Source organism: Sceloporus undulatus, chromosome 3 (assembly GCF_019175285.1).
Source record: "Sceloporus undulatus isolate JIND9_A2432 ecotype Alabama chromosome 3, SceUnd_v1.1, whole genome shotgun sequence".
NCBI lineage: Eukaryota > Metazoa > Chordata > Lepidosauria > Squamata > Phrynosomatidae > Sceloporus > Sceloporus undulatus.
Window position 1 is genome coordinate 76,983,435 of NC_056524.1, and position 27,434 is coordinate 77,010,868.

The window sequence follows — 27,434 nt, forward strand, 5'->3', positions numbered from 1 at the left end:
CACCTTCCCCCTTTGTGCTCACCTTATTTCAATTGCTGCACACTGAGTTTAAAATGCAAAAGTAGTTTGCACTCAACTCAGCAGGGAGGAAAAAAGAAGAAAGGGTGGAAATCTTGCTCTTTCAAGGGTGTGTGTATGTACTGTCAAGTTTCCAGCCACCTTATGGCAACCCCATGAATTTCATAGGGTTTTCTTTAGCAAGGATTACTAAAGAAGTGGCTTTGCAAACCACCTTTCTCTGAATACAGCCTGCAGCACTTGGTATTCGTTGGCTGGCACCCATGTAAGTACTAAGCAGGGCTGACCCTGCTTAGCTTCTAAGATTTAATGGGATCTGTTACCTAAAGCAAATTGCTGCAGCCTCTTCTAGTTTATTCTTCTTCAATAATTTTTACTATCTTGACTGCACTCTGATGTTGCTTGGCTAGACATGTCCCAGTTTTCACCTGCGAAATGTTGAAATCATAGGATTTTCTAGGCAGGATTTATTATTCAGAGGAGGTTTACCATTGCCTTCCACAGGCTGAGGGGGTGTGACTTCCCTAAGGCCACCCAATGGGTTTCTGGCTGAATGAGGATTTGAAGCCTGGTCTCCTGGATACCTAGTCCAACACTCAAACCAATATACCACACTGGCTCTTAACACCAAATTATTACAGTACATGATAAAAGTAGTCTTGTCTGGAAAAGCTTCCTCACACTGTTGCAATGTGCCTTCAAGTTGTTTCTAATTTATGGCAACACTAGTGTGAACCTATCACAGAGTTTTGTTGGCAATATTTATTCAGAGGGAGTTTGCGTTTGCTTATCTCTGAGGCTGAGAGACTGTAACTTGCCAAAAATCTTTTTAGCTAATATCACACTACACTATTAGAGAGCTATTATTCCAGTATCTGCTATGGCTGACTCCTGTTGAATTCTGGGTTTTGTAGTTTAATGAGGCCTAAGAACTCTTAGGCTGAGAATGCTAAATCCCCTCCATAAACTCCAAACCCCAGAATTCCACAGTAAGCAGCCATAGCTGGTAAAGTGGAATAATAGTGTTATAACAATGTAGTATGATACTGTTCTTCCATGCAAACTGAGGTCCAAAACACACTGCAGAAATAATCCGGTTTGAGACCGCTTTTACTGCCTTGGCTCAGTATTAGGGAACCTTGGGAATTGCAGCTTATTGTGGCACAAGAGCTCTCTGACAGAGAAGGCTAAATGTCTCACAAAACTTCAGTTCCCAGAATTCCCTAGCTTTAAGCTAGGGCAGTTAAAGCGGTCTCAAACTGGATTATTTCTGCAGTGTGTTTTGGATCTAAGAAATTTTTAAAGAACTGCTTAATTCTCACCAACAGATGGCATTACAGCCCTTGCCATGTGCAATGTCATAAAAGCCCGTAAAGCAGTTTAGGCAGCAGGAGATTGTTTATGGCTATTACATTTAACAACTGACCTAGCTACAGTGATCCTCTCTGCTCAGTAATAAAACACTCCTGAGATGTTTCTGATAATGAGACTGCATAGAAAGTAAGAGATGAATATCATGTAAACCAGTGCTCCAAAAGGCTTTCATGGTCATTGGACAACTCTATAAATTTTGCCCATACAGTGGTGCCTCGGGTTACGAAATTAATTCGTTCCGTGGCACCGTTCGTAACCCGAAAAGCCTTCGTAAGCCGAATTGCCATAGGCGCTAATGGGGAAAAGCCGCGATTCCGTGCGAAAAAGCCGAAAAAAGCACCAAAAGTTTTTTCGTAACCCGAAAAAACATTCGTAACCCGGAACAATGTTTTCCTATGGGATTTTTTCGTATCCCGAAAATTTCGTAACCTGGGTATTTCGTATCCCGAGGTACCACTGTACTCCTGTACCTCTTTTTTTGGGTGACTGCATATAACAGAGGACAGTTCTTGAACTCATACTAGAATCATTCTCTGAAGGATAACCTCAATACCCATGCTGCCTGGTATCATGGGAATTCAATGCATCTCCAGGATTCTAGACCAGAACAAACTGAATCCCTTTTAGGTTTTTGTGGGTTTTTCAGGCTATGTGGCCGCGTTCTGGAAGAATCTATTCCTGACATTTCGTCTGCATCTGTGGCTGGCATCTTCAGAGGATGGTGGCATGGAAGTGAGTGGGGTATATATACTGTGTGACCCTTGGCTGGGAGGATGTGATTTACATGTTAATCTCTATGTTGGTCTGTTGTTGAATGGCAAGGCCTCAGAGTGGAAGGATATGTGGGAGAATATCTGTGTCTATTTAATTAGCAATCCGTTGTCTGTTGGGAAACCCCCTGACCCTGTGCTGAGTCTTGATTTTGGTGTTTTTCAGGACTGGTAGCCAAGCTTTATTTACTTTCAGGGTTTTTTCCTTCCTGTTGAAGTTGTCCAGGCGTTTGTGGATTTCAATGGCCTCCCTATGCATTCTAACTTGATAGTTGTTGGCATGGTCCAGAATTTCAGTGTTTTCATTTTATGCCCAGGTTGGTTTATAACATTTCAAACTGGCTTCCGGGCGGGTCACGGGGTTGAGACGGCCATGGTCGCCTTGGTCGATGATCTCCGTCTGGGCATCGACAGGGGAAGCGTGTCCCTGTTGGTGCTCTTGGACATCTCAGCGGCTTTCGATACCATAGACCATGGTATCCTTCTGGGACGCCTGGCAGAGGTGGGAATCGGGGGCACTGCGCTCCAGTGGTTCCGGTCCTACCTCTCTGGGAGGTCCCAGATGGTGCAGCTGGGAGACGTGTGCTCTGATGAGAGGCCCCTTAAAACCGGGGTCCCTCAAGGAGCCATTCTGTCTCCCATGCTCTTTAACATTTACATGAAACCGCTGGGAGAGATCATCCGGAGACATGGGGCGCGGGGTTATCAGTACGCTGATGACATCCAAATCATTTTCTCTATGTCTCCGACTGATGCAGTGACCAAGGATGGCGTCTCTCCTCTCGAGGCCTGTCTAGAGTCAGTAATGGGCTGGATGAGGGAAAATCGACTCAAGCTGAATCCAGAGAAAACGGAGGTACTAGTGATAGGTTCCCCTGGTCCAGGAATGGCGGTGGTTCCACCTGTCCTGAATGGGGTCACGCTCCCTGTGAAGGACTCCGTACACAGTCTGGGGGTGCTTCTTGACTCGTCGCTTCACCTGACTGCTCAGGTGAATGCGACGGTCAAGAGCACTTGTCATCAGCTTCGGCTTATCCGCCAGCTGCGTCCATACCTGGCCCAGAGGGACCTAGAAACTGTTGTACATGCTCTGGTAATCTCGAGACTGGATTTCTGCAATGTACTCTACATGGGGCAACCCTTATACCAAACCCGGAAGCTTCAAATGGTGCAGAACATGGCAGCCAGGCTGGTCACTGGCGTTTCCAGGGCCAGCCATATAACACCTGTGCTTAAAGATCTCCATTGGCTGCCCATTCGCTTCCGGGCTCAATATAAGGCGTTGGTAATTACCTATAAAGCCCTAAATGGCTTGGGCCCAGGATTCCTGAAGGACCGTCTCTCCCCGTACATTCCGCCTTGCACCCTCAGAACATCTGGGCAGCATTTACTGAAGGTACCTGGGGCTAGATTATCCTCCACCACACGGAGGACATTTTCCACTGCTGCCCCAGCCCTTTGGAACACGCTGCCCACTGAGCTCCGCTCGACCACCACCCTGGCCCAATTCAGGAAGGACCTGAAAACCTTCCTGTTTCAACAGGCATTCCCCGAATAAAATCCTGTGGGCCTCCCTCCTCTTCCGTGGCCAAGAGGTTGGGCTATGGGGCTTTTTTGTCTGTTATTTCTATTGAATGGTCTGATGTATCTGTATTTTAATCTTCTTGTATTGTATGGATTGTTGTTTTAACTCTGTTGTAAGCCGCCCTGATCGCAGGAAGGGCGGGATATAAATAAAAATTTTATTTTATTATTATTTATGTTCTGCTACTGCAGATTTTTTCTGGCTGACCCAGTCTGCAGTCTCTCTCGTGTTCTTTGATTTGTGTCTGAACATTGCATTTGGTGGTCCCTACGTAGACCTATCGACAGCTGCAAAGTATGCTGTAGGTTCCTGCGGCCATGAGAGGGTCTCTCCTGTCCTTTGCTGAGCACAGCGTTCGCTGGATTTTCTTGGTCAGTCTGTAAATCATTTGGAGGTTGTGTTTCCTCATCAGTTTCCCTATTCTGTCTGTGACTCCCATGATATATGGTAAGACAAACATGCAGGCAAAACATCAGGAATAAATTTTTCCAGAACACAGCTGCAGCCAGAAAACCCACAAAAAATATGGATGCCAGCCATGAAAACCTTCGACCTCACACTGAATCCCTTTTGTTCTTGTTAGCTGTCCTCAAGCCAGCCCTGACTCATGGCAACTCTGTGAATGAGACACTTCCAAGACTCTCTATCCTCCACTGCTCTGCTCAGTCCCTCCAAACCCATACCTGTGACCCCATGATTGAGTCTATCCATCTTGCTTGCGGTCTTCTCCTTCTTCTATCATCTACCTTTCCTAGCATTATTGTTTTTCTAGTGATCCATGCTTTTTCATTGCGTTGCTAAAGTAGGACAACCTCAATATGATCACCTTTGCTTCCAAGGAGAGTCCTGGTTTATGTGTTCAAGGATACATCTGTTACTTTTTGGCTGTCCATGGTATCCTAAGAACTCTTCTCCAGCACCACATCTTGAATGTGCTGATATTCTTTCTATCTTCTTCCTTCACTGTTCAGCTCTTACATCTGTACATGGCGATGGGGAATACTATTGCCTGGATGATTCTGACTTTAGTGTTCTGTTGTAAATCTTTGCACTTCAGGGTCTTTCTAGTTCTTCCATACCTGTCCTACCCGTTCCTAGTCTTCTTCCTATTTCTTGAGTGTAGTCTCTACTCTGGTCAATGTTTGATTCTAGGTATGGGGATTTTTTGACTATTTCAATTTCCTCAGTGTACAGATTGAATTTATATACTTCTTCTGTGGTCATTATTTTTTGTTTTGTTTATATTCTTTAGGTAACTCAATAAACACACTCAGTTGACTAATACTGTTTCAGTAATCAAAAATATCGCAATTGATTACTAAAGGCTAGGAATCCTATGGCACATTGGAAATGAGATTATGTGACATGGGTTTTCATGGACTGCAGCCCACTCCTCTAGATAGGACATAACACTTAAGAGTCATAGATTCATAGAGCTGGAAGAGACCATAAGGGACATCCAGTCCAACCCCCTGCCATGCAGGAACTCACAATCAAAGCACCCCTGACAAATGGCCATCCAACCTCTATTTAAAAACCTCCCAAGAGGGAGACTCCACCACACTCTGAGGGAGTGTGTTCCCCTGTCAAACAGCTCTTATTGTCAGGAAGTTCTTCCCCAATGTTTAAGTGGAATCTCTTTTCCTGTAGCTTCCATCCATTGTTCCAGGTCCTGACCTATTCTCTGGAGCAGCAAAAAGCAAGCTTGCTTCATCCTCATTGTGACATTCCTAAAATACTTAAATAGCGCTATTATATCACTTCTTAACTGTCTCTTCTCCAGGCTAAACATACCTAGCTCCCTAAGTCTTTCCTCATAACATATTTTGGTCACCCTCCTCTGGACACGCTCCAACTTCTCAACATCCTTTCGTGAACTGTGGTGCCCAGAACTGGACACAATATTCCAAGTGAGGCCTGACCGAAGCAGAACAGAGTGGCATTATTACTTCTCTCTAAGATGAAAAGAAGCCATTGCTAAGCACCCTTTGGGTTTGGCCGGTCAACCAATTACAAATCCACCTAACATTTGTATTGTCTAACCCATGCTTTACTAGCTTGTTTGCAAGAATGTCGTGGGGAACTTTGTCAAAGACCTTACTGAAACAAAGGTATGCAATATCCACTTTGTTCCCTTCATCTAGTAAGCTGACAATTTTATATATAAAAATTTATACTCTCCAATCTGCCTGTACATGAACCTGTGGTATAAAATTAAGTTATGTTTTAAATTGGAATTTTGTAATTGTGCTGGCCAAATGGCTGAAATAAAGTTTGTTGTTGTTATATATAAAAAAAGAGATCAGATTAGTCTGGCATGACTTGTTTCTCAGAAACCCATGTTGACTTTTTGTGATTATGGTATTCTCTTCTAAATGTTCACAGACTCTTTGTTTAATGACCTGCTCTAGAATCTTAATCCAAAATTCACAGTCACTTAAGACCACCTATAATTTCACAACAATGTACAAGCTTCTGAGTTCTCCAGAACTGCTCATTAGGTTAGATGATAAAAAATTGGGGCAAGGGAGGGAAGAAACATGGAACATTTGGTTAGGTGTTTTATGCTACTGATCTAGGGTTAAAACGTAGTCCCAAGAGAAACATTATACAGGCCATACAGGGAAATGTATTTGCTATCATGACTTTTAAGCTTGTATTCACCAGTCTCTGTAGACAATCTAGTCCTTGTGCTTCTTTTTTCAAAAATCATTGCTAAGGATTTTCCTTGCAGCAAATGTAAATACTGAAAAAGAAGAAGGAAAAGAAAATAGAGCACAATGTTTTTTGCACATTATGAATCTATTAGGCTCCTGACAGTAATTTTTGACACTGTGTCATGCTCAAATGGGTGCAGTTTAGAGGATTCAGCTCTTTCAAGGTCTATTCTGGAATGAATTGGGTTCTCATCATTTCCAAGTCTTTCTATTGAATAGGGAGATAGCATTTAGAATAATGATTTCTTCCTAGAACATACATTAGCCAGTTGAATACCTAGTTATTATATCTTTTAGGAACCTTAACCATCCTTTAGACATTACTTGAGACTTGAAACAAAAATAATCTCTGAAAGTAAAATCTGAATTTTGTACTTTGCATTGAAGGTATTTCTTTAAATTCAGAGGGCTAAATCAAATACTCAACCGGTGGAACTTCTGAATTTTCTTCCTCTCCTCTCTCCCTTTCAGCTCTCTGCACCACTGAAAAACTGGCTTCATGGAAGTTCCCAGCACTCCCCTCCCCGGACAATTTTGGGGACACTTGAGGGAGCTCCAGTTCCATTGGGCTCCACTGTTCCACTGGGTTTCTCCCCTTACCTCTTAAGACTTGTTTAATTCTAAGGTAATAACTTGTCAGTTTTGATTCAGGCTGCTTCTGCACTGCAGAAATAATGAAGTTTGACATTGCTTTAACTTCCATGGCTCAATGCTATGGAATATCTTTTGTGTCAGAGCACTCTGATGTCACAACAAACTACAGATCCCATGATTCCATAGCATGGAACCATGGCAGTTAAAACTGTGTCAAACTTTCTGCAGTGCAGATGCTGTCTCAGTTAATGGTTTGTTCCCTTCCTTTACTGCTGCTCTTTGTGTTGGATCTCATGCAGCTTACCTTCATCTTCCTATGCACCAAGAGCTATGCTTGCATGAAGGCAGTATGTGCATATTGACACAAGCAAGGCAAAAATTCAGCCATTCACCTTACTGTTTTTATATGGGAATTCTGGCATACAGAATATAAGTTTTTTGTTTTTTAAAGTAATGTTGTATTCGAAGACTGTTCTTGCAATTTATTCCTCCTCATTTATTCTGGCTCTGGGTGGAGAGACATTTCAAGAACACAGGAAGCTATCATTCATCTCTAACAGAATACCCAAATCCATTATAGACACAGCCCTGCTAACCTTACAGAGACATCCTCACTTTACTTGGAATATCATGTGGTATCCTTCTTTTCTTTATTATTCAGTAATCAAATTTCAACCTAGCTTCTTATGCTACCCAGTGCAGAACATGCCAAATCAGGATGTTTTATTTTGGTATTTTCACATGTTGCAAATCAACAGAGTGGTATTGCCACTGAAAATGGAAGGGTATGGGAAGTGGGGAATCCTTTGGGGCCATTGGATCAAATTCCAATTTGAGATTCCACCTATGAGTAGGGCCAGGGAAACACAGCACAGCACTCAGCATCTGAGTTTGCTGTTAGACAGAATCCGATACCAGTTTCTAAAGACACAAGAAAATGGTTAAAAGGCAAACCAGACATGAAGGAAATGTGAATACTCAAGGATTGTTTTCCCAGTGACAATGGTATTTCCTCAGAAATACTGCCTCAGCAGACTTTCATATTAAGCCAGTGTTTACCTTGAGTGATCAATCACAAAAGAAAATATACTCTATGCAAGATAAGTTGGTGAAGAAAGTCACATGCTATGATAAACAGATATATTGCACCAAGGATTACCTACTCAAAAATGTGCTATGTGTATAATCTAGTCTGACCCTTCTAATCCACAGTTTTTGTTCTGTATATTAATAATTTATTTTATTTGTAAGTACACCTACTATAAAACATTATTGGAGTGTGGAAGGTAAGTTTGCAGTATGTGATCACGTTATTGTAAAAAGAATGTCATATTCAAAACCAAACAGCAAGATCCTCTTGTATTACAAGAGAGTAATACAATGTTAATACACATCAGACATTATTCTCAAAAGTATGTGTGACCTAAAAGACAGATTTCATAAATTTCTCTAATTTCCAACAACAAATCTACAATTAAAAAGACATGTTTTGTGTCCTCAAACTCTTACATACCTCTCCTTTGTGTTTGATTCTCTCTTTCAAATCTGATGCCACCCAAAGCAAATATTTTATTTCCTCAGCTGTATAATTTTGTAAAGTGAGAAGATCACGATCTTTCAGCTGAACAGGAGATTTTGTAGGTTGCTCATGTCTAGAACTCAAAGGAAAATGACCAAAAAAATCCCTTAAGAATTTTTCACAGTGAGACTGAAATTTCATTGATTAATTCAAGCAGTTGTTTTCATTTATTTATACTTTATTTTACTTATGTTCTGTCTTTCTCAGTACCTTCACAATAGATTTAAACGGGTACAAATAAAAACAAACAAAAAGTTATAATGCTAAAACATCATTAAGCAAATTATAGCATTAAAACATTATTCTGCATTTCTAAAAAGTGCATTTATGTAAATAACATCAGCCCCTTAAAAGCCCCTCAATTACTAATCTACAAAAAGCAGAAAGACTGAAGAAAAGAGTACATAGTCAAGAAAAAACAAAGGGTTCTTTTGTACAGCATCAGTGAACAAATGTTTAGAAATTAAATATATTGTCCCTTTCCCTTAAAAACCAACATTTCCATGGTTGCCAAGTGCCAAAATAGTTGGCATGGGGAACACCTATGCCATTTCACACTCCTATTATCTTTATTTTCTCCCATATATGCAAATAACTCCTATGGGAAAATAATACTTGGGAACATCACCATTATGGGTGGGTATGTGTATTCAGTTTTGACATTACGCATCAAAACATAATGATACCATACATGGCCTAGATATTAAATAAATATTAGAAATACAAGCCAGCATAGTGTAGTGGTTTGAGAATTGGACTATAACTCTGGAGATCAGGGTTCAATTCACCACTTGGCCATGGAAACCCATTAGAAGACCTTGGGTGAGTCACACACTCTCAGCCCTAAAACACTGTGATAGATTCATCTTAGGGTTGCCATAAGTCGGAAACGATTTGAAGGCATGCAACAATAACAGCAGCAGCAACAGCAGCAGCAAATTAGCAACACAAATTAGAAATAATCCCAATAGAAATTACAATATATGGAACAGTTATCATCACCCTCAACAACTAAACCACTACTCTATCAAATGTTGTGTTAATATAATGGACTACTGATTATTTGAAAAGGATTGCTTCCCTTATATGAGTGCAATTACTGTATAATTATTCCCCAAATGGATTTTCTAAAATGCACATTCCAATAATCAATAAAAAGGATCACTGTACTCACAAAATTAGTTTTCATATGCATACACATTCTGTATCTGGAATATCAATCATTTTAACAATATCATTCAAAAACTTTGGTCATATTTCCAGCCTTCCAACATGTAGATAACACCATCTTTGCTGTCATACCAAAGCTGCTACTGGACTTTATCAAAACAATTGGGGGAAAACATAAACATTTTTTTCAGAATACTTAATAGCTCCCTTTTGTTCTTTTGCTTTGTATGAATGCATGTTTTCTATGGATCTCATTCTACAAAAGAAAGACATATTCATCTGATCTTAATCCTGACAGAAAAGGTCACGACTGTTTCTAAAGAATAAGTCAGTTTCATTGATCCAAAATGCTCATACAAAATTATTTCCAGTACACAAAATTGTCAGATGACATGTGCAAATATTAAAGAAAGAACAGAGATAGCTCTGACACATACATTTTCCTAAAGATTTTTTACAGCATATAATTTAGATTTAGTTTTTCTGGTCTATGAATGAATGCTGCTAAGCAATCAAGAAAGACATCATTCACCAGAAAAGCTTGTCACAGCTGCAAAGGGACTGGACTACATGACTGAGGGCATCTAGCTGTGTTGTTGTGACATATTTAAATTCAACACTTACCGAACACTTTGTACCAGATGTTTGCTGATCTTGTTTGTACTCCTTGCATTGAATAGGGACCTAAAATTAAACAGCATCTTTATTTAATATTAAATGTTGTTTGTTGAAGTAAAGTCCTCAACTAAAGCCAGATGAAATAGAGAATGCTCTGACTCTCAGTGAAAGAGCAAAGGTAAAACCATCATGAGACAGTGTTATCTCTAGCTGTTGCGAGAACTGCTGAGGTCTACTATGGTATGCAACCTTATGCAAACACTATAGATAACTGTCATTACTCCATGAGTTTGTAAAATACATTGGGTCATTAGGCATGAGAGGCTGTGTCAAAAACAATGTTATCCATGGCTGCCAGCAATCTGTTTATGGTGGCAGAGTAGGGTCATCCTTTGTTTTTGACAAGTATCACACTCATTAGTCATGTGAACATGGACACACATGCATCCATTCTCCATATCACAGCCTCTTGCAGGCACAGCAAGTAACTGAATGAGGCATGCAGAATGGTACTGTTTTAGTAAAGCACAATCAGGGTCTATTAAAAACTGGCACATACCCCCCCCCCAATTAATTTCTATTCAATACCTTGAGCAAATTATTTTAGGATGGCCAACAAGCAAAATATGAAATATGTTAAGAAGAGAAGCAATCAAAAAACAAAGTCAACTAACTGTTCAAGCAGTTCTAGGTGTCCACGGAGCAACTGCAAAGGTCCAGCAGTTCACAGAGCAATGGAAAAGGCGCAGTGCTAGGACAAGATGGCCCCATGAAAAACAGCCATCTGGCCCTTGCCCCTAACTCTGTAACATAACTGAATTATGAAGCAGCAGTTGTGACAAATGTAAGAAATGCATAAAGACCTCTTCCTAGGCCCTTGACTGTAAGACCATCTCATTTGTGCAGGGCCAGCCCTCCTATTAAAAAGTTTAGACTCAGGCAGCAGATGAATGCCATGGATGGAGGTGCAAACAAGGCAGTTTCCTGGTTTTTCCTCCTAAACTCCTTGGCTCCATTATGAAAAGGATAGAGCTGTGAGTCTAGTTGATCGCATGGGGTTTTTCCCGTGCAGAAACAGGATTTAAAACAGGGAAATCCCGCAGAAGCAGAATCATTTTCACACAACATCGCATATTAACGTGTACAGAAAGTGAAGAAATCCCGCAAAAGCGGGATCATTTTCACATGACACTGTGAGCATTGAGCATTAATGCGAAAATAAACCACACAGAAAGTGGACAAAATTGGCTGCTTTTTACTTTTGGGATTTTCCTAAAAGTAAAAAATGGCCAATTTTGTCCACTTTCTGTGTGGTTTATTTTCACGTTTAATGCTCAATGCCCTGAAGCCGCAAGTTCCCGATTTCAGCCCCTCATGAGTGTGAAAACAATCCAGCTTTTGCAGGATTTTTTCACTTCTTATACACACATTAATACGCAACGTCATGAGAAAATGATTCCACTTTTGCAGGATTTTTCCTGGATTTAAACCCCATTTTTGCACAGGATTTAGGCACTTAGCCCCCCGTGTGATCAACTCCAGTGCTACCCAGGCTCAGACCTGGGGGAGTCCTTAGTCTCTATCCCATCATTGACAATTAAAGTAAATATGAACTGCTTCTCCGCTCTGGGCCCCACAACAAACCCCAACTCCCAGAAGTCCATAGCTTTGAGCCAAGATGCTTAAAAAGCGGTGCCAAACCGGGTTATTTCTCCAGTGTGGATGCAGGCTCACTGAAAGAAAGAATTTGGCAGCATGAGCTTTCCTAGATTTCAGTCTGCTTCCTCAGAAGCAATGGAGGAACGCAACTACCATTCCCAGAACTCCACAGCAGTAAGCCATGGCAGTCAAAGCGGTGTCAAACCTGGTTATTTCCTAAGTGCGGAGCCAGCCCCATCCCCCAAACATAGAAAGCTACATAAACGAGCCTCTATATTCCTACAAAGCAGAGGCACTGGTTAATCTCTTATACAGCCACGAATGGCGACTGGTCCCTCCTTCCCTGGCAATGGAGCACCTCAGCATGGCTGCCATTTGGGCTCCCTTAGGGCTCTGGCAAAGCGGCCACTGAGAGGCGCTGCGGAGCTTCAGGACGAGAGAGGAGGCTTTTCCCACCAAAGAGGCATTTAATCCGAGGGACCTCGCTGCTGGTTGCCAAGAGATGTTTTATAAAGCCACAAACACAAGCTCAGTTCAGGTTCAGATCTCATTCTCCAAATGAGGGATCAATGCAACCAAAGTAAGCAAAATTGAGTCAGGATCTTCTTTGCTGCAGTGTCCTATCTCTCTCCCTCTCTCTTATATACATACATATATAATACAGTATATATATATATAGAGAGAGAGAGAAGATACTGCACACACACACACATATATATATGAGAGTGAGAGAGAGATAGGACACTGCAGCAAAGAGCCTGACTCAGTTTTGCAGTGTCCTCAATATATGTGTGTGTGTGTGTAAACTGGAGATTTATATATAGAGCCATACGGTTGGAAGAGACCACAAGGGCCATCCAGTCCAACCCATTCTGCCATGCAGGAACTCACCATCAAAGCACCCCCATGGATTTCATAGAGTTTTCTTGGGCAAGGAATACTCAAGAGGTGGTCTTGGCATTCCTTCCTCTGAAATGCAGCCTACAACATGATCTGGAATTCCTTGGCAGTCTCCCAAACAAATACCAGTTTTATGGGTATATCTGTGTGTTGGTGTGCATATATATATATAGTGTGTGTGTGTGTGTGTATATATATATATATATATTTGGCTGTAACCTAAACTGCTCTGTTTCCAAAGGCATACTAGCCATGTTAGTCTGGAAAACCAGCATGCAAAAGGATCTTTGAGATTTAAGTCCAAAAATACACTGCATAAACAATCCTCTTTGACACCGCTTTAACTGCCCTGGCTCAATGCTAACGAATCCTGGGAGCCATAGTGTTTGTGAGACATTTAGCCTTCTCTGTCAGAGAGCTCTGGTGCCCCAATAAACTACAGTTCCCAGGATTCCCTAACAATGAACCAGGGCAGTTAAAGCGGTCTCAAACTGGGTTATTTCTGCAGTGTGTTTTGGAACCGAGATACTGATGATGGAAGAAAAAGAAAGTAAGATGTTTAAAACTAGCTTTTAGCATGTGAGCTGGTTATACTTGGTTTTGCAAAAGCTCTGGTGCTTCAATAAACTACACTTCCCAGAATTCCCTAGCACTGAGCCACCGGTGGCTATTAAAAGTGGCATCAAGATGGATTATTTCTCCAGTATTTCCCCCTCCTGTATACTTTTTGTCTGATGAAGAAGCCAGTGGAGCTTCGAAAGCTTGCAACATGTGTATGTTGCGCGTTTGGGTCGTCACAATAAATGTGTCGCTGTTGTGTGGATTTGGAGGGGTGTCAATGTACATTTTGATTTATGCAACAAGTTTCCCTCAGCCACTGGCAGCGTCTGAGGCCTAGTCGAAGCAGGAGGAGGAGCGTCGCCGCTCTGGCCCGTTTTCCCAGCGACTCTCTATGGTAAAGTCGGCCTCGGTTGCTAGAGGCAGAGGGTTTGTTTACTTCCGGGCTGAGGGCGGGCGGCGTCTGCTGCTGCTGCTGCGTTAAAGAGGAGCGAGGCTCCGCCCCCTTTCCCCCCTCCAGCCTGCAATGGGGGAGGCCGAGGAGCCCGTGCCCGGTGAGTGAGTCCCAAGCATCCCCCCCAAAGGACGCCGTTTGGTTTGTTCCAGCGACCCCCCTCCCCTGCGTCTCTCCTCAAAGAGGGAGGACATGGGGAATATCTGCCCCTAGGGAACCATTGGGAATTCTTGTCCCTAAGGGAGACCTGGGGAATATCTGCCATAGGGAGACATTGGGACATGCTTGTCCCTAGGGAGACCCTGGGGAATATCTGCCATAGGGAGACATTTGGGAATGAGCTTTGTCCCTAGGGAGACATGGGGAATATCTGCCCATTAGGGAGGACATTGGGAAATACCCTGCCCATAGGGAGACATTGGGGAATATCTGCCCATCGGGAGACTTGGGAATGCTTTGTCCCCTAGGGAGACGACTGGGGAATTACTGCCCATAGGGAGACCTTGGGAATGCTTGTCCCTAGGGAGACCTGGGATATCGGCCCATAGGGAGACATGGGATGCTTGTCCCTAGGGAGACACTGGGGAATATCTGCCCATAGGGAGACATTGGGAATGCTTGTCCCTAGGGAGACCGACTGGGGAATATCTGCCCATAGGGGACATTGGGAATGCTTTGTCCCTAGGGAGGGACACTTGGGGAATATCTGCCCATGGAGGACATTGGAATGCTTGTCCCTAGGGAGCACGCTGGGGAATATCTGCCCATAGGGAGACATTGGGAATGCTTGTCCCTAAGGAGACACTGGGGATATCTGCCCATAGGGAGACTTGGGAATGCTTGTCCCTAGGAGACACTGGGGAATATCTGCCCATAGGAGGACATGGGAATGCTTGTCCCTAGGGAGACGCTGGGGAATCTCTGCCATAGGGAGACATTGGGAATGCTGTGTCCCTAAGGAGACACTGGGAATATCTGCCCATGGGAGACATTGGGATGCTTGTCCCTCAGGGAGACGCGGGTAATAATCTGCCCCAGGGAGACATGGTGGAATGCTTGTCCCTGGGAGACGCTGGGGATATCTGCCCATAGGGAGACATTGGGAATGCTTGTCCCTAGGGAGACGCTGGGGAATATCTGCCATAGGGGACATTGGGAATGCTTGTCCTGGGAGGGACACTGGGGATATCTGCCCATATGGGAGACATTGGGAATGCTTGTCCCCAGGGAGGAGACACTGGGGGATAATCTGCCCATAGGGAGACATTGGGAATGCTTGTCCCTAGGGAGACGCTGGGGAATATCTGCCCATAGGGAGACATTGGGAATGCTTGTCCCTAGGGAGACAGCTGGGGGAATATCTGCCCATAGGGAGACATTGGGAAATGCTTTGTCCCTAGGGAGAGCATGGGGAATATCTGCCCATAGGGAGACATTGGGAATGCTTGTTCCCTAAGGAGACCCGGGGGATATCGCCATAGGGAGACTTGGGAAGCTTGTCCCTAGGAGACCACGGGGATATCTGCCCATAGGGAGACATGGTGGAATGCTTGTCCCCAGGAGAACTGGGGGAATATCTGCCCATAGGGAGCATTGGGAATGCTTGTCCCTAAGGAGACACTGGGGAATATCTGCCCATAGGGAGACATGTGAAGCTTGTCCCTAGAGGAGACACTGGGGAATATCTGCCCATAGGAGGGACATTGGGAATGCTTGTCCCTAGGGAGGACACTGGGGAATATCTGCCCATAGGGAGACATTGGGACTGCTTGTCCAGGAGACACTGGGGAATATCTGCCCATAGGGAGACATTGGGAATGCTTGTCCCTAGGAGACACTGGGAATATCTGCCCATAGGGAGACATTGGGACTGCTTGTCCCTAAGGAGACACTGGGGAATATCTGCCCATAGGGAACATTGGAATGCTTGTCCCTAGGGAGACGCTGGGGAATTCATGCCCCTTAGGGAGACATTGGGAATGCTTGTCCCTAGGGAGCACGCTGGGGAATATCTGCCCATAGGGAGAAATTGGGAATGCTTGTCCTAGGGAGACGCTGGGGAATATCTGCCCATGGGAGGACATGGGAATGCTTGTCCCTGGGAGACGCTGGGGATATCTGCCCATAGGGAGACATTGGGATGCTGTGTCCCCTAGGGAGACCGCTGGGGACAATATCTGCCCATAGGGGAGACATTGGGACTGCTTGTCCCTAGGAGAAACGTACGTGGGAATATCTGCCCATAGGGAGACATTGGGACATGCTTGTCCCTAGGGAGACGCGGGGGAATATCTTGCCCATAGGGAGACCATAGGGGAATGCTTGTTCCCTAGGAGACGCTGGGGAATATCTGCCCATAGGGAGGACATTGGTGAATGCTTGTCCCTGAAAGGAGACCACACTGTGGGGAATATCTGCCATCTAGCGGGAGACATTGGGAATGCTTGTCCCTAAGGAGACACTGGGGAATTATGCTTGCCCCAATAGGGAGACATTGGGACAATGCCTTGTCCCTACGGGAGACCACTGGGGAATATCTGCCATAGGGAGACATTGGGAATGGGGCTTGCTCCCCTAAGGAGCACCGTGGGGAATATCTGCCCATAGGGAGACATTGGGGAATGCTTGTCCCCTAGGAGACGCTGGGGATATCTGCCATAGGGAGTGACCTGGGATATGCTTGTACCCTAGGGAGACGCTGGGGAATATTTGCCACATAGGGAGACATTGGGAATTTTGTCCCTAGCGAGCGGGGAATATCTGCCCATAGGGAGACATTGGGAATGCTTGTCCCGAGGGAGACGCTGGGGAATATCTGCCCATAGGGAGACATTGGGAATGCTTGTCCCTAGGGAGACGTGGGGAATACTGCCATAGGGAGGGACATTGGGAATGCTTGTCCCTAGGGAGAACGCCTGGGGAATATCTGCCCATAGGGGAGACTTGGGAATGCTTGTCCCTAGGGGAGACGCTGGGGTATATCCTGCCCATAGGGAGACATTGGGAATGCTTGTCCCTAGGGAGACGCTGGGGAATATCTGCCCATAGGGAGACATTGGGACTGCTTGTCCCCTAGGGAGACGCTGGGGCATATCTGCCCATAGGGAGACATTGGGGAATGCTTGTCCCATGGGAGACGCGGGGAATATCTGCCCATCGGGAGACATTGGGAATGCTTGTTCCTAGGGGACGCTGGGGAATATCTGCCCATAGGGAGGACATTGGGAATGCTTGTCCCTAGGGAGACGCTGGGGGAATATGCCCATAGGGAGGACCTTGGGAATGCTTGTCCCTAGGGAGACGCTGGGGAATATCTGCCCCTGGGACATTGGGAATGCTTGTTCCCTTAGGAGACGCTGGGGACTATCTGCCCTAGGGAGACATTGGGATATGGCTTGTTTCCCTAGGGAGACGTGGGGGAATATCTGCCCATAGGAGACGCCATTGGGGAAGCTTGTCCCTAGGGAGACGCTGGGGAATATCTGCCCATAGTAGAACATTGGGAATGCTTTTTCCCTAGGGAGAAGCTGGGGGAATATCTGCCATAGGGAGACATTGGGAATGCTTGTCCCTAGGGAGACGCTGGGGAATTCTGCCCCTAGGGAGACATTGGGAATGCTTGTCCCTGGGAGACGCTGGGGATATCTGCCCCATAGGAGACATTGGGAATGCTTGTCCCTAGGGAGACGCTTGGGGAATATCTGCCCATAGGGAGTTACCTTGGGAATGCTTGTCCCTAGGGAGACGCTTGGGAATATCTGCCCATAGGAGCTCTGGGAAGCTTGTCCCTAGGGAGACGCTGGGGAATATTCCATAGGGGACCTTGGGAAGCGTGTCCCTAGGGAGCCGCTGGGGAATATCGCCCATGGAGACATTGGGAATGTTGTCCCTAGGGAGACGCTGGGATATCTGCCCATAGGGAGAATTGGGATAGGCTTGTCCCTAGGTGAACATTGGGGAATACATGCCCATGCAGAAGGAAAACCCATGGGAATTCGCTGTACCCTAGGGAGGAGAATATCTACCCATAGAGAAGCCATATTTGCCCATAGGGAATCATGGAGAATACTTGCTATGGGCAAGTATGGTTTCTGTATGGGCAAGTATTGCCATTTGTTTTAGTACATCCCATTGTGTGCCTTCAAGACTTACAGCATCCTTAAGGAGACCCTATCATGGGTTTTTCTTGGCAAGACTGGTTCAGAGGAGGTTTGCCCTTTCCTTCCCCTGAGGCTGAGAGAGTGTGACTTCTTGCCCAAGGTCACTCAGTGGGTCTCTTGTGTGTGTGTGTATATTGTGTGAGTAGGTGTACTTATATACCCTTGGGTTTTATGTATATGTGGTTTCAAAAAATGTTGTTGTTTGTTTATATAGCACCGTAAGTTTTGCACAGCGCTTTACTTAATCATCAAAACCATGATAACACCTGTCTACGGTGATACAATCTAAAATCACAATGCACAAAATTTTAAAATAAACAATTTTATCCATTAAAATAGCTTTAAAACTATAAGCTATGGAAAAGCAATACTGTACAGATTTAATCTGAACTGTCCAAAATATCAGGCTGTACTCTGAAACACTTTGATGAACTATATACATACATACATATATAGCAACATCAGAAGGATTCAAGCCTGAGTCGAGCCTGAGCCCTAGCTGGTATTCAACTGACAACCTTATGGTTTGTGAGTGAATGGCTGCAGTACAGGCATTTAACTACTGTACTGCGCCACCAGGCCTACATTGAGCTGCCTTTGAAGAGTGTTCAGAAATGTCAGCTGATCCACAGAGTTGCAGCCAGGTTGCTAACTGGAAACTGGCTACAGGGAACACACAACTCCCTTGCTGGAACAGCTTCACTGACTGCTGGTCTTTTCCAAGTAGAATTCAAAGTGCTAGTTTTGACCTATAAAGCCCTACATGGCTCAGGTCCAGATTACTTGGAGGAATGAATTTTCCCTTACAGACCAGCCCATGCTTTGAGATCTGCTGGGAAGGCCCTTCTCTATGAACCATACTGTAGCACAGGGGCTCCACAGAACAGGATGAGAACGGAACAGAAGGGGCCGGGAAAGAGTGGGGGGTGCATTTTACTGCACACAGAAGTCCCTCATTTGCTCCCTTCCCAATCTGTCCCAGAGGACACAGTTTTTGAGAACTGTTCAGAACAGTTCTAAAAAATCACCTCCTCTGGGATGGATTGGGAACAGAAGGGAAGGGAGCAGAATAAGTCAGGGATTTCTGTGTGCAGTAAAATGCATCCCCCACTCGTTCCGTTCCCTTCCCGGCTCCTTTTGGACCGTTCCCATCCTGTGCCAGGAGCCCTGTGCGGTAAGGTCCTGTGTCTCACCCTCACAGGTACATATGTTGGGGAAACAGGAGAGGGCCTTCTTAATGGCTGTCCCCAGGATCTGGAACTCCCTTCCCAGAAAAGTTAGGCTGGCACCCTCCCCTATTTTATTTTTGCAGATATGTCAAGATCTTTCTGAGAGCCAGTGTGGCATAGTGGTTTAGCGTTGGACTACGACTCTGGAGACCAGAGTTCGATTCCCTGCTTGGCCATGGAACCCCACTGAGTGACCTTGGGCAAGTCGCATGCTCTCAGCTTCAGGGGAGGCAATGGCATACCTCTCAACAAGTCTTGCCAAGAAAACGCCATGATAGCATAGCCTTAGGGTTGTCATAAATAAAAAATGACTTGAAGGCACACAACAACAACAACAACAACAACAACAACAACAACAACAAATACTTTTCTGTTCAGACAGGTGTTTGATGATTGGCCTGTCCCACCAAACTAATGGCTAAATATTGCTAATTGTTGTGCTGATGTATAGGTGTCTGTTTTAATGATATATGTATTAATTTATTTTTTTTACTGTTTAATCTCATTTTCACTTTAATATCTTTTCAATGTGTAATGATATGGTTTTCAGTTAGTTAAGCCAAACTGGATAAAAGGTAGGATAGAAATAATGATTAAAGATCCCCTTTGGAGGCTTAAGAAAGCAACTCTGTTACACTTTTATTTTTGTTTCCAAGGCAAGGATTATATTAGAAATTAATGTTCCCAGTTTTGTACACCTCTGTGGTGGAATTTGTTACAGGAACTGATAATCTCATGTTTGTGGAGCCTTTTTTTTAACTTCCCGTGATATCAAATATAACATCTATTCATTTTCACATTCTCATGTATACAAATACAATTGCATATATTTGCATATACAAATACAGTGATATATATTTTCCCCTGTCCCCTCCTCTCCCCTCAAAATCAATGTTGTTGGGTTCATCTTGATAAAAAATAAATAGCTACCTTTTTATTTATTCTTCCTTTCACTACAAAAATCTCTCAACTGTTTTACATTTCTTCATTAATACAGTACGTTTCTTCAATGCACAGTCAATTACTGTGTGCACATCCATAGTCATATTCATTATATTTACTTGTAATTATGAGTTGCTATTGGTTACTAAATCCTTATTAGTTATCCATAGCTGTATTATTAGCAGTCTTCTATTATGTATTTCCCATAGATAACCATTTTCTAAGAAGTAGCCATAGTCTCTTAAAGCATAAAATGGAGTAGAGACGAATTTAGCAACACCTTTAAGACTAACTGGTTTTTATTTTTGCACACTCCTTTGTGGATATAAACCCTCTGCTTCAAATGCTTATAGGGTTTTTCAGGCAATCTCTTATCTTTACATGGAAAACTGTTAGATGTGGAAACTGTCACTCGCCCAGTGAAATCCCCCCCTTTCGCTTTGGTTGACATCTCTCAGGATGAGATTCCTATTTTCACATTAGATGTGTTTTGAATGGAAACCCATTCTTACCTTGCATTATTTTTTTGGCTGCTAATGCTCTCCAATAAATATGCGACCCTTCTAAGTAATCCTTTCTTTGGATTAACCGAACCTGTGGCAGAGGGATACACCAAGAATGTTTGATATGTTAATAAGCAACAAATGGGACGTTAGTAGAATTACTGTATGTAATTAAACTCAAACTAATATTTAAGCTATTTCTTTTTAGAATCAGGTGCTGTATTCACATTTGGAAAATGCAAATTTGCAGAAAACGTGCCTAGCAAGTTCTGGTTTAAAAATGACAAGCCTTTGCACATAGCCTGTGGAGATGAACATACTGCTGTGGTAACAGGTTAGTGATAAGAGTGTTAAGACCATGTTTCACAATATTTACCTTTCTAAAGTAGGTTTTTTAATTATAAAAACGTATTACCATTGTATTAGCATTGGAGGAAGATGTATTTGAAAAAATAGTTTAAAAATGTGAATTGACTTATTATAGAAGGCTGTTCTGATCATGGAGCCAAGCTACAATTCTCCCACTTTGTTTCTGGTTCTAACTGATTAGTCATGGCAATATATGACTTGTGCATAATACCTTTTTTTTTGTGGCATGACAAATGGCCAATACTTGTTTACATTCTTTGATGTCTGTATTCTGTAGAAAATGGTAAGCTTTATATGTTTGGAAGCAACAACTGGGGACAGCTAGGATTTGGAACTAAGAATGCTGTCAACAAGCCAACGTGTGTGAAAGGTTAGTTTTATGTGTTTGGATTTAAAATAGATATCTTAAAGAGCCATCTAATGTCACTTTAGGTTTCTAGACTTTTTATATTTCTTAGCAGGTTAAAATATGTTTTGCCAAGCCAAGATTTTTTCCCCTCAGCATTTTCAGATGTTTTTACCATAGTTTCTAGAGTTTTCTCTCTGTCTCTCTTTTTTGGAAATGTCTTCTTGACCCTCCTGGATATAGTGAAAAATATAAATTTGGGTTTGTTTCTAGCAGTGAATATACAGTGCACCCGCCATGCGCCACCACAAACACAAGCCCCATTACTTGCAATGGGGCTCGAGCATACACTTTTTTTGCTTTACGCAGAATGGATCCCCCGCATAAAACAAGGGCGCACTGTATATCCTAAAAGCATCAGTTTTGTTTTCAAAAATCATGAATAAAATATCTATACTGAAACAGGAACATTGCTTCTTATCTGTGAGATGTTCATTTTCAGTAATGTAGGTGGAAATATCCTGTATCATGGGTTGATTCCATCTAATAGCTCCGAATAGGCAGGAAAAACAGACTTGAAGGTGTCACCATCAGAGGGAAAAACCTCCACCCTCCCTCAGTCAGTATTATAGCCGAGGATACAAAACAAACTCAGAGAGCATTAAATGCAAATATAAGTATAATTAATAGAAACTACCATAAACTCAAACTAGCTAACAACTACCCTTGCCGAGCCGAGGGAAACAGCCTCCTCAGTTCTGGGGGGAGGATATTTCCACTTACATTGCTGAAAAAGAACATCTCACAGGTAAGAACCAATGTTCCTTTTTCCAGTGATGGATGTGGAAACATCCTGTATCATGGGACTTTCCAAAGCTACCCAACCAGTGGGTGGGTGAACTGAGGCATATCACTTATGTGAGAACCACAAGATGTGTCTTCCAAAGGAAGCCTCTGTCATTGTTTGACACTATAGGTAGTGCCCTGATATTGTTGTTGTTGGCTCAGGTAAAGCAGCGCCTGGGACTACTGCTGAGGTTGGTAACTACGCTCAAACCACTGTTTGACAAACCTATTGTCTCATGTACAACAAGTATCATAATTGTATCTCTGGGGATGAAAGGAGGACTGTCCCTGATGAAGGGAATAATGCTTTCCCCTTATCATCAATCTGTATCAATACTGGAGCCAGTGATTATTCAAAGAGTTTATCACCAATCAAATTATCAAATTTTGTATCCACATGCCAGCGGGTTTGTTAATTTGTTTTTATTTAAAATCTGCCTCTTGACCAATACAGAGCCTGCCTGTGGCCTATTGCCAAATTGTATTACATCTAGTCTGGTATCAGCTGAGAAAGCAGCCACTTTGAGAAGTTTGTAGATTGTCTTGATATCATTTTGTTTACTTGTTTATGAGGGACCTCATAGATAAGATCTTTAGCCCACATAAGGTTGGCCCTCGAGAATATTGATATAGTTGAAGCAGCCCTAATTGCCAAGGAGGATGCTGTTTATGTCATTTTAAGCACTACATCTGTTTTTTTTATCAGTGTATGTGTAAATACATGTATATATGTGTGTGTGTGTGTGTGTGAAAGAAAGAGGGAATGTGTGTCTTCTCCATCTTGAGTATAAATGGGAGAAAACCAGAGCTTATACTGAGTCATCCATCTATTAGATTTGTAGTTTTGCCATTACCTGTCAAGGTAAATGATAAAGCTTATGAACAGACATAGAATTTAGGTGTACTCTGGTAGGTTTAACCCATTCTTCCCTGACATCTTCACGAATTCAGCTCTGAATAGTGTCTCTAGTATTGAAGGCCCTGGTCTAAGAAAAGTCACCTTTGCCTTGTGGCAAATCAAGACTGTCTCTTCTAGACTCATAGGAGTGGAGGGGTGGCCTCGAGAATATTTTTCCAAGATCTTAACTGCATTGTGTAGTAACACTGCATAATGCTCAGTCAGAAGAAACCTGTCAGAAGATGGAGTCCCTGCATCAGAGTCATCGTCCTCCCCAAAGGCTCCCCATTGTCATATTTAGTCAATACAGGTAAGTCGGAGGCCATGTTCTCATTCTTCATTTGAGGAATGTACTGTAGGGCAGACCCTCTCCCCCCCCTTTTTCCCCCTTTTTTACCTTTTCTGAAGATTCTTTCCTGAAGGCGTTTTTGCTTTTCATTCTCTATTTTTTAAAAATAAAAGATGGTAATACCTTCTTCTTATCCTTAGTCTCAGCCAAGAGACTTTCCTCCAAGTAATTTGCCTCCAGTAAGAGGTGGAAATGTTAGATTTTGTTTGTAATGGGCATCTATGTGTCAGTTCTTTAGTCAAATCTGTCCTTGTAATGGAACTAAACCAGTTGTGGTCTTGGATTCCATCGAATCACATTTAAGTTAGTGTCTCCTAAAATAGCCACTATCTTCAACCATTTGTTAATGCCCTGGCAGAACTTTATTTTGACCTTAAGTGTTTTTTGTTTGTTTGCTTGCTTTTAACAAGCGCTTTAGGCCACACATTTTTAGCTCCAGAAAAAATGGAAATAGCAGAGACAACTTTCATTGAGCATAAACTCATAACTCTGGCCTGTTAGAGACAGCCAAAATAAAGCTGCTTCGAGTCACAGTGGAGGTATGGTGTTTCAATGATGCATGCATCCTAAGAGTCAAGAGCCACACCAAAGTCACGCTCCAGTCCCTGGAGTTGTGGCTTCTGGACTCTTAGGATGCATGCATCATTGAAACACCATACCTCCACTGTGACTCGAAGCAGCTTTATTTTGGCTGTCTGTAACAGGCCTCTGATTCCCATGACAAATTGAGGTGAGTTGTAACTATATATATATATTGGATTTGGCCTCACGATAACAAGCTATGGAGGCCTTATGACCATAAAATCAGCATGAAATGGAGTATTTGATGATGAAGACCCAGACTTGGAGGGGGGAGGAGAATCCTTCCCTTGAAGAAGATCAGGGTCCTCCAGCTTCAGTTGCTCAGAATTGCCATTAAATTCCAATATATGGTTTTAAACAATAATACCATAAAATCAAATACGATAATAATAAAGGATCATCAACCCCCCCCCCCCCCCAAGTCTAACGGATTTCTGGAGCTTTCAGGAACTACTGAAAGGCCCTGATCTTTTTCTTTCTTTCTTTTCATTTTTCTTTCTTTCTTTCTTTTTCAGATCACATTCCTCTTCTGTGGAATGAACTACAGATAACACTTTCCTTTGTTTTACTAGACACATATTTGTCCTTTCCTCTTTTGCCTTTATGCTCTTGATCAAAATGGCTGCCGCACCTTCAGTTCCAGCTTTGCCTCTTCTTTTAAAAAAGGCAAGCACAATAAATAAATTCCTTGGCCAAATTCCCCCCAGGAAGTAACAAAACTCCAAACTAGAGAATGATGGGTCAGATTCCCTACACCTGGAAAATCCTTTTGCAACCCTTTTTGTTCCCTTCAGTCTGAGTGGATCATGGAGGAATGAGAGGAGGAGATGGCAGTTAGCTTTGGCAGGAAAGTCTCCACTTGCACTTCTGAGGTAGCTAAGGCCTGGTACACTGGGGCTCTTTGTGCCATGGCACTGCTGATTCTAGGGTTCTGGAGCGCACAGCAACCGCACGCTCTAGAAAGTGCCGCTGCTGCCATCATGCCGGCACTCCGTCTACATGGTGGCTGCCATGATGACGTTGCTGTGATGCAGCGTCCGGATGTCACTTCCAGGAAGTGAAGCCATGGCGGTGCCCTTTCCGCTTTATGGTGTCATAAAAAAGAAGCCGCTTAGAGCGGCTTCTTTTTGGTAGTGTGTTGGTATTGCGTGGTGCGGCTGCTGGGGCACCGACAAGGGGGAAAGATGGGCAGCACAGAGCCGCCCATCTGTACTGCGCCTAAAGGCCCAAAATATTGCTGCTTTGGGTCTCTTTGGAGGTATGCTGTTTAAATGACACATGCATCTTAAGAGGCCAGAAGCTGTGCCAAAGCTTCGCTCTGGTCCTTAGGACTGGAACATGGCTTTGGTGCGGCTTCCAGCCTCTTAGGACGCATGCATCATTTAAACAGCATACCTCCAAAGTGACCTGAAGCAGCTTTATTTTGGCCTGTCTGTTCGGGCCTTAGGTCTCCTTCAAAACTGGGAATGCAAGCCAGAAACAAACTTCTGGGGTAAAGCTTAACCCACAAGCATAGGATTAGGAATCAGATCACCACTCACCTCTTCAAATCTGCCTCCTCTCTCTCTCTCACTTCCCAAACCTCTTGACAGATTTCATGTTTGCAATGGGGCACAATCTGGCCAAGAACATGTGGTTCTCTCTCCTCCGGCTGCACTTGGGCTCTCTGGCCTTTTAGTCCCTTCAGCCAGATATAGCTGGGCTGTCTTCTTTTTTTAATGTTGGAGTTGGGCCTAGTTGCCTCACAGCACAGCAGCTTCTGAACTGTCCTCCATGCCTGGCTTTGCTTCAGCAGAAAAGGTTGGAAGGTCAAAAGGATAGAGCAAAGACTAAAGAACAAATACTGTAGTTGTTTTTGTAAGTAGTTGCCAAGAACAGGTCATGAATATAAGAAGAATAGAATAAAAATTAGAAGTATTAAAGTCTTTAAGACAAAGTAAAGGAAGGAGCAGAAAAGGAAAAACATAGCCTACTCAGAGCCAAGGCAGGAAAAAGACTGAAGGATGGTGGGGGTTGATCCCTTTGGTGGCAACTCCTTCAAGTCTGTTTTTCCTACCTATTCAGAGCAAGAGATGGAATCAACCCATGATACAAGATATTTCCTCCTCCATCACTGGAAAATTTATGCCTCACAGTGCAAAAGGAGTTAGTGTAACTAAAAGGACTTATTCTCAATTAACCTTGTGGCCTTACTCATCCTTTATACAACTAAGGTGTAATCAGAGAAGGTCCAGCTTAATATTGCAGCAGTGTTTCATCTTGTCATTGATATATGACTGACGACTGGATAACTCCATAACAGTTTTAAAGCTAGGACTGAGTACATATAGATTTAACTTCTAAGATGGTAATGACTGTGTCTTTAATCCATAGCTTTAAAACCAGAAAAAGTAAAACTAGCTGCTTGTGGAAGAAACCACACTTTGATTTGTACAGGTATGTAATTTATGTTATTTATGCACAGAATATGCTCCAATGTCATCTTTGCTCTGGCGTTATAAGGATTAGGCTGGACCTTGTCATAGATGCATAAATATAAAAAGCTGCTTCATTCTGAGCCACAGAAAAGTCCATTTTGATGTGAAAGGCTTGCTTTGAATGGCTTCCAAAGGAGCTTCCTTGAGATTATGAAGAAAGCCTTTTTGTGATTGCCCCTAGGCCCTGGATTTCCATTTCAGAGATGCCGTTCCTTTTCTGATAGTCTTCTGTAAGATGGTGATACTCTTATTTTCTAGAAAAGCATGTGGATTTTCATCTGCTGTCAGTTTAATTTGGGTTTTAGCTGTTTGGGTTTTGAATAATTTTTATTGCTTTCTGATCATTTATCCCATTGTTTTAATATGTTAATGTTTTAATGTTATCTGATAAAGCATAGTTGGGAACTGTGCAGTCCTCGAGATGTTGGTGAACCACATTGCCTAGCATTCCTTACCTTTGGCTATGTGTACTAGACTTGCTAACAGTTTAAGTCCAAAAACATCTAGGGAAGGCTACACAATTCCCACCCTATTTATAAACAATGTCATTGCTATCGGTGCTCTTCAGCTCTCTAGGGAAAAAGCAGGGCATAAATATTTAAAATGAATTAAGACAGAGGTTTTTCCAACCTTACTAACTGTGGTCAAAACACAGTGCAGAAATAATCTAGTTTGAGATCACTTTAACTGCCGTAGGTCAATGCTAGGGAATTCTGGGAACTGTAGAATCATAGAAT

General features: G+C 43.1%; 2 protein-coding genes across 5 annotated transcripts in view; one reads left to right on the forward strand and one right to left on the reverse strand.

Annotated features, from left to right (window-relative positions):
* OTC (ornithine transcarbamylase) overlaps positions 1 to 13,988 on the reverse strand; it is a 47,460-nt gene extending 33,472 nt beyond the window's left edge. The window contains exons 1-4 of one of the 4 annotated variants that reach the window (XM_042460868.1): positions 13,829 to 13,988; positions 10,432 to 10,491; positions 8,572 to 8,710; positions 6,412 to 6,493 (exon numbers count right to left, since the gene is read on the reverse strand). In XM_042460868.1, the coding sequence (XP_042316802.1) occupies positions 6,412 to 6,493; positions 8,572 to 8,710; positions 10,432 to 10,491; positions 13,829 to 13,830 (283 nt within the window). In that variant the 5' untranslated portion in view covers positions 13,831 to 13,988. Of the gene's footprint in view, positions 1 to 6,411; positions 6,494 to 8,571; positions 8,717 to 10,431; positions 10,492 to 12,442; positions 12,539 to 13,828 lie in introns of those variants that run through there. The other 3 variants (XM_042460867.1, XM_042460866.1, XM_042460865.1) reach the window with 3 other exon arrangements.
* A 65-nt stretch (positions 13,989 to 14,053) lies between these two features.
* Positions 14,054 to 27,434, forward strand: part of RPGR (retinitis pigmentosa GTPase regulator) — a 117,111-nt gene continuing 103,730 nt past the window's right edge. The window contains 4 exon segments of the mRNA XM_042460864.1: positions 14,054 to 14,096; positions 21,039 to 21,164; positions 21,477 to 21,569; positions 26,594 to 26,656. Coding sequence (XP_042316798.1) covers positions 14,069 to 14,096; positions 21,039 to 21,164; positions 21,477 to 21,569; positions 26,594 to 26,656 — 310 coding nt within the window. The 5' untranslated portion in view covers positions 14,054 to 14,068.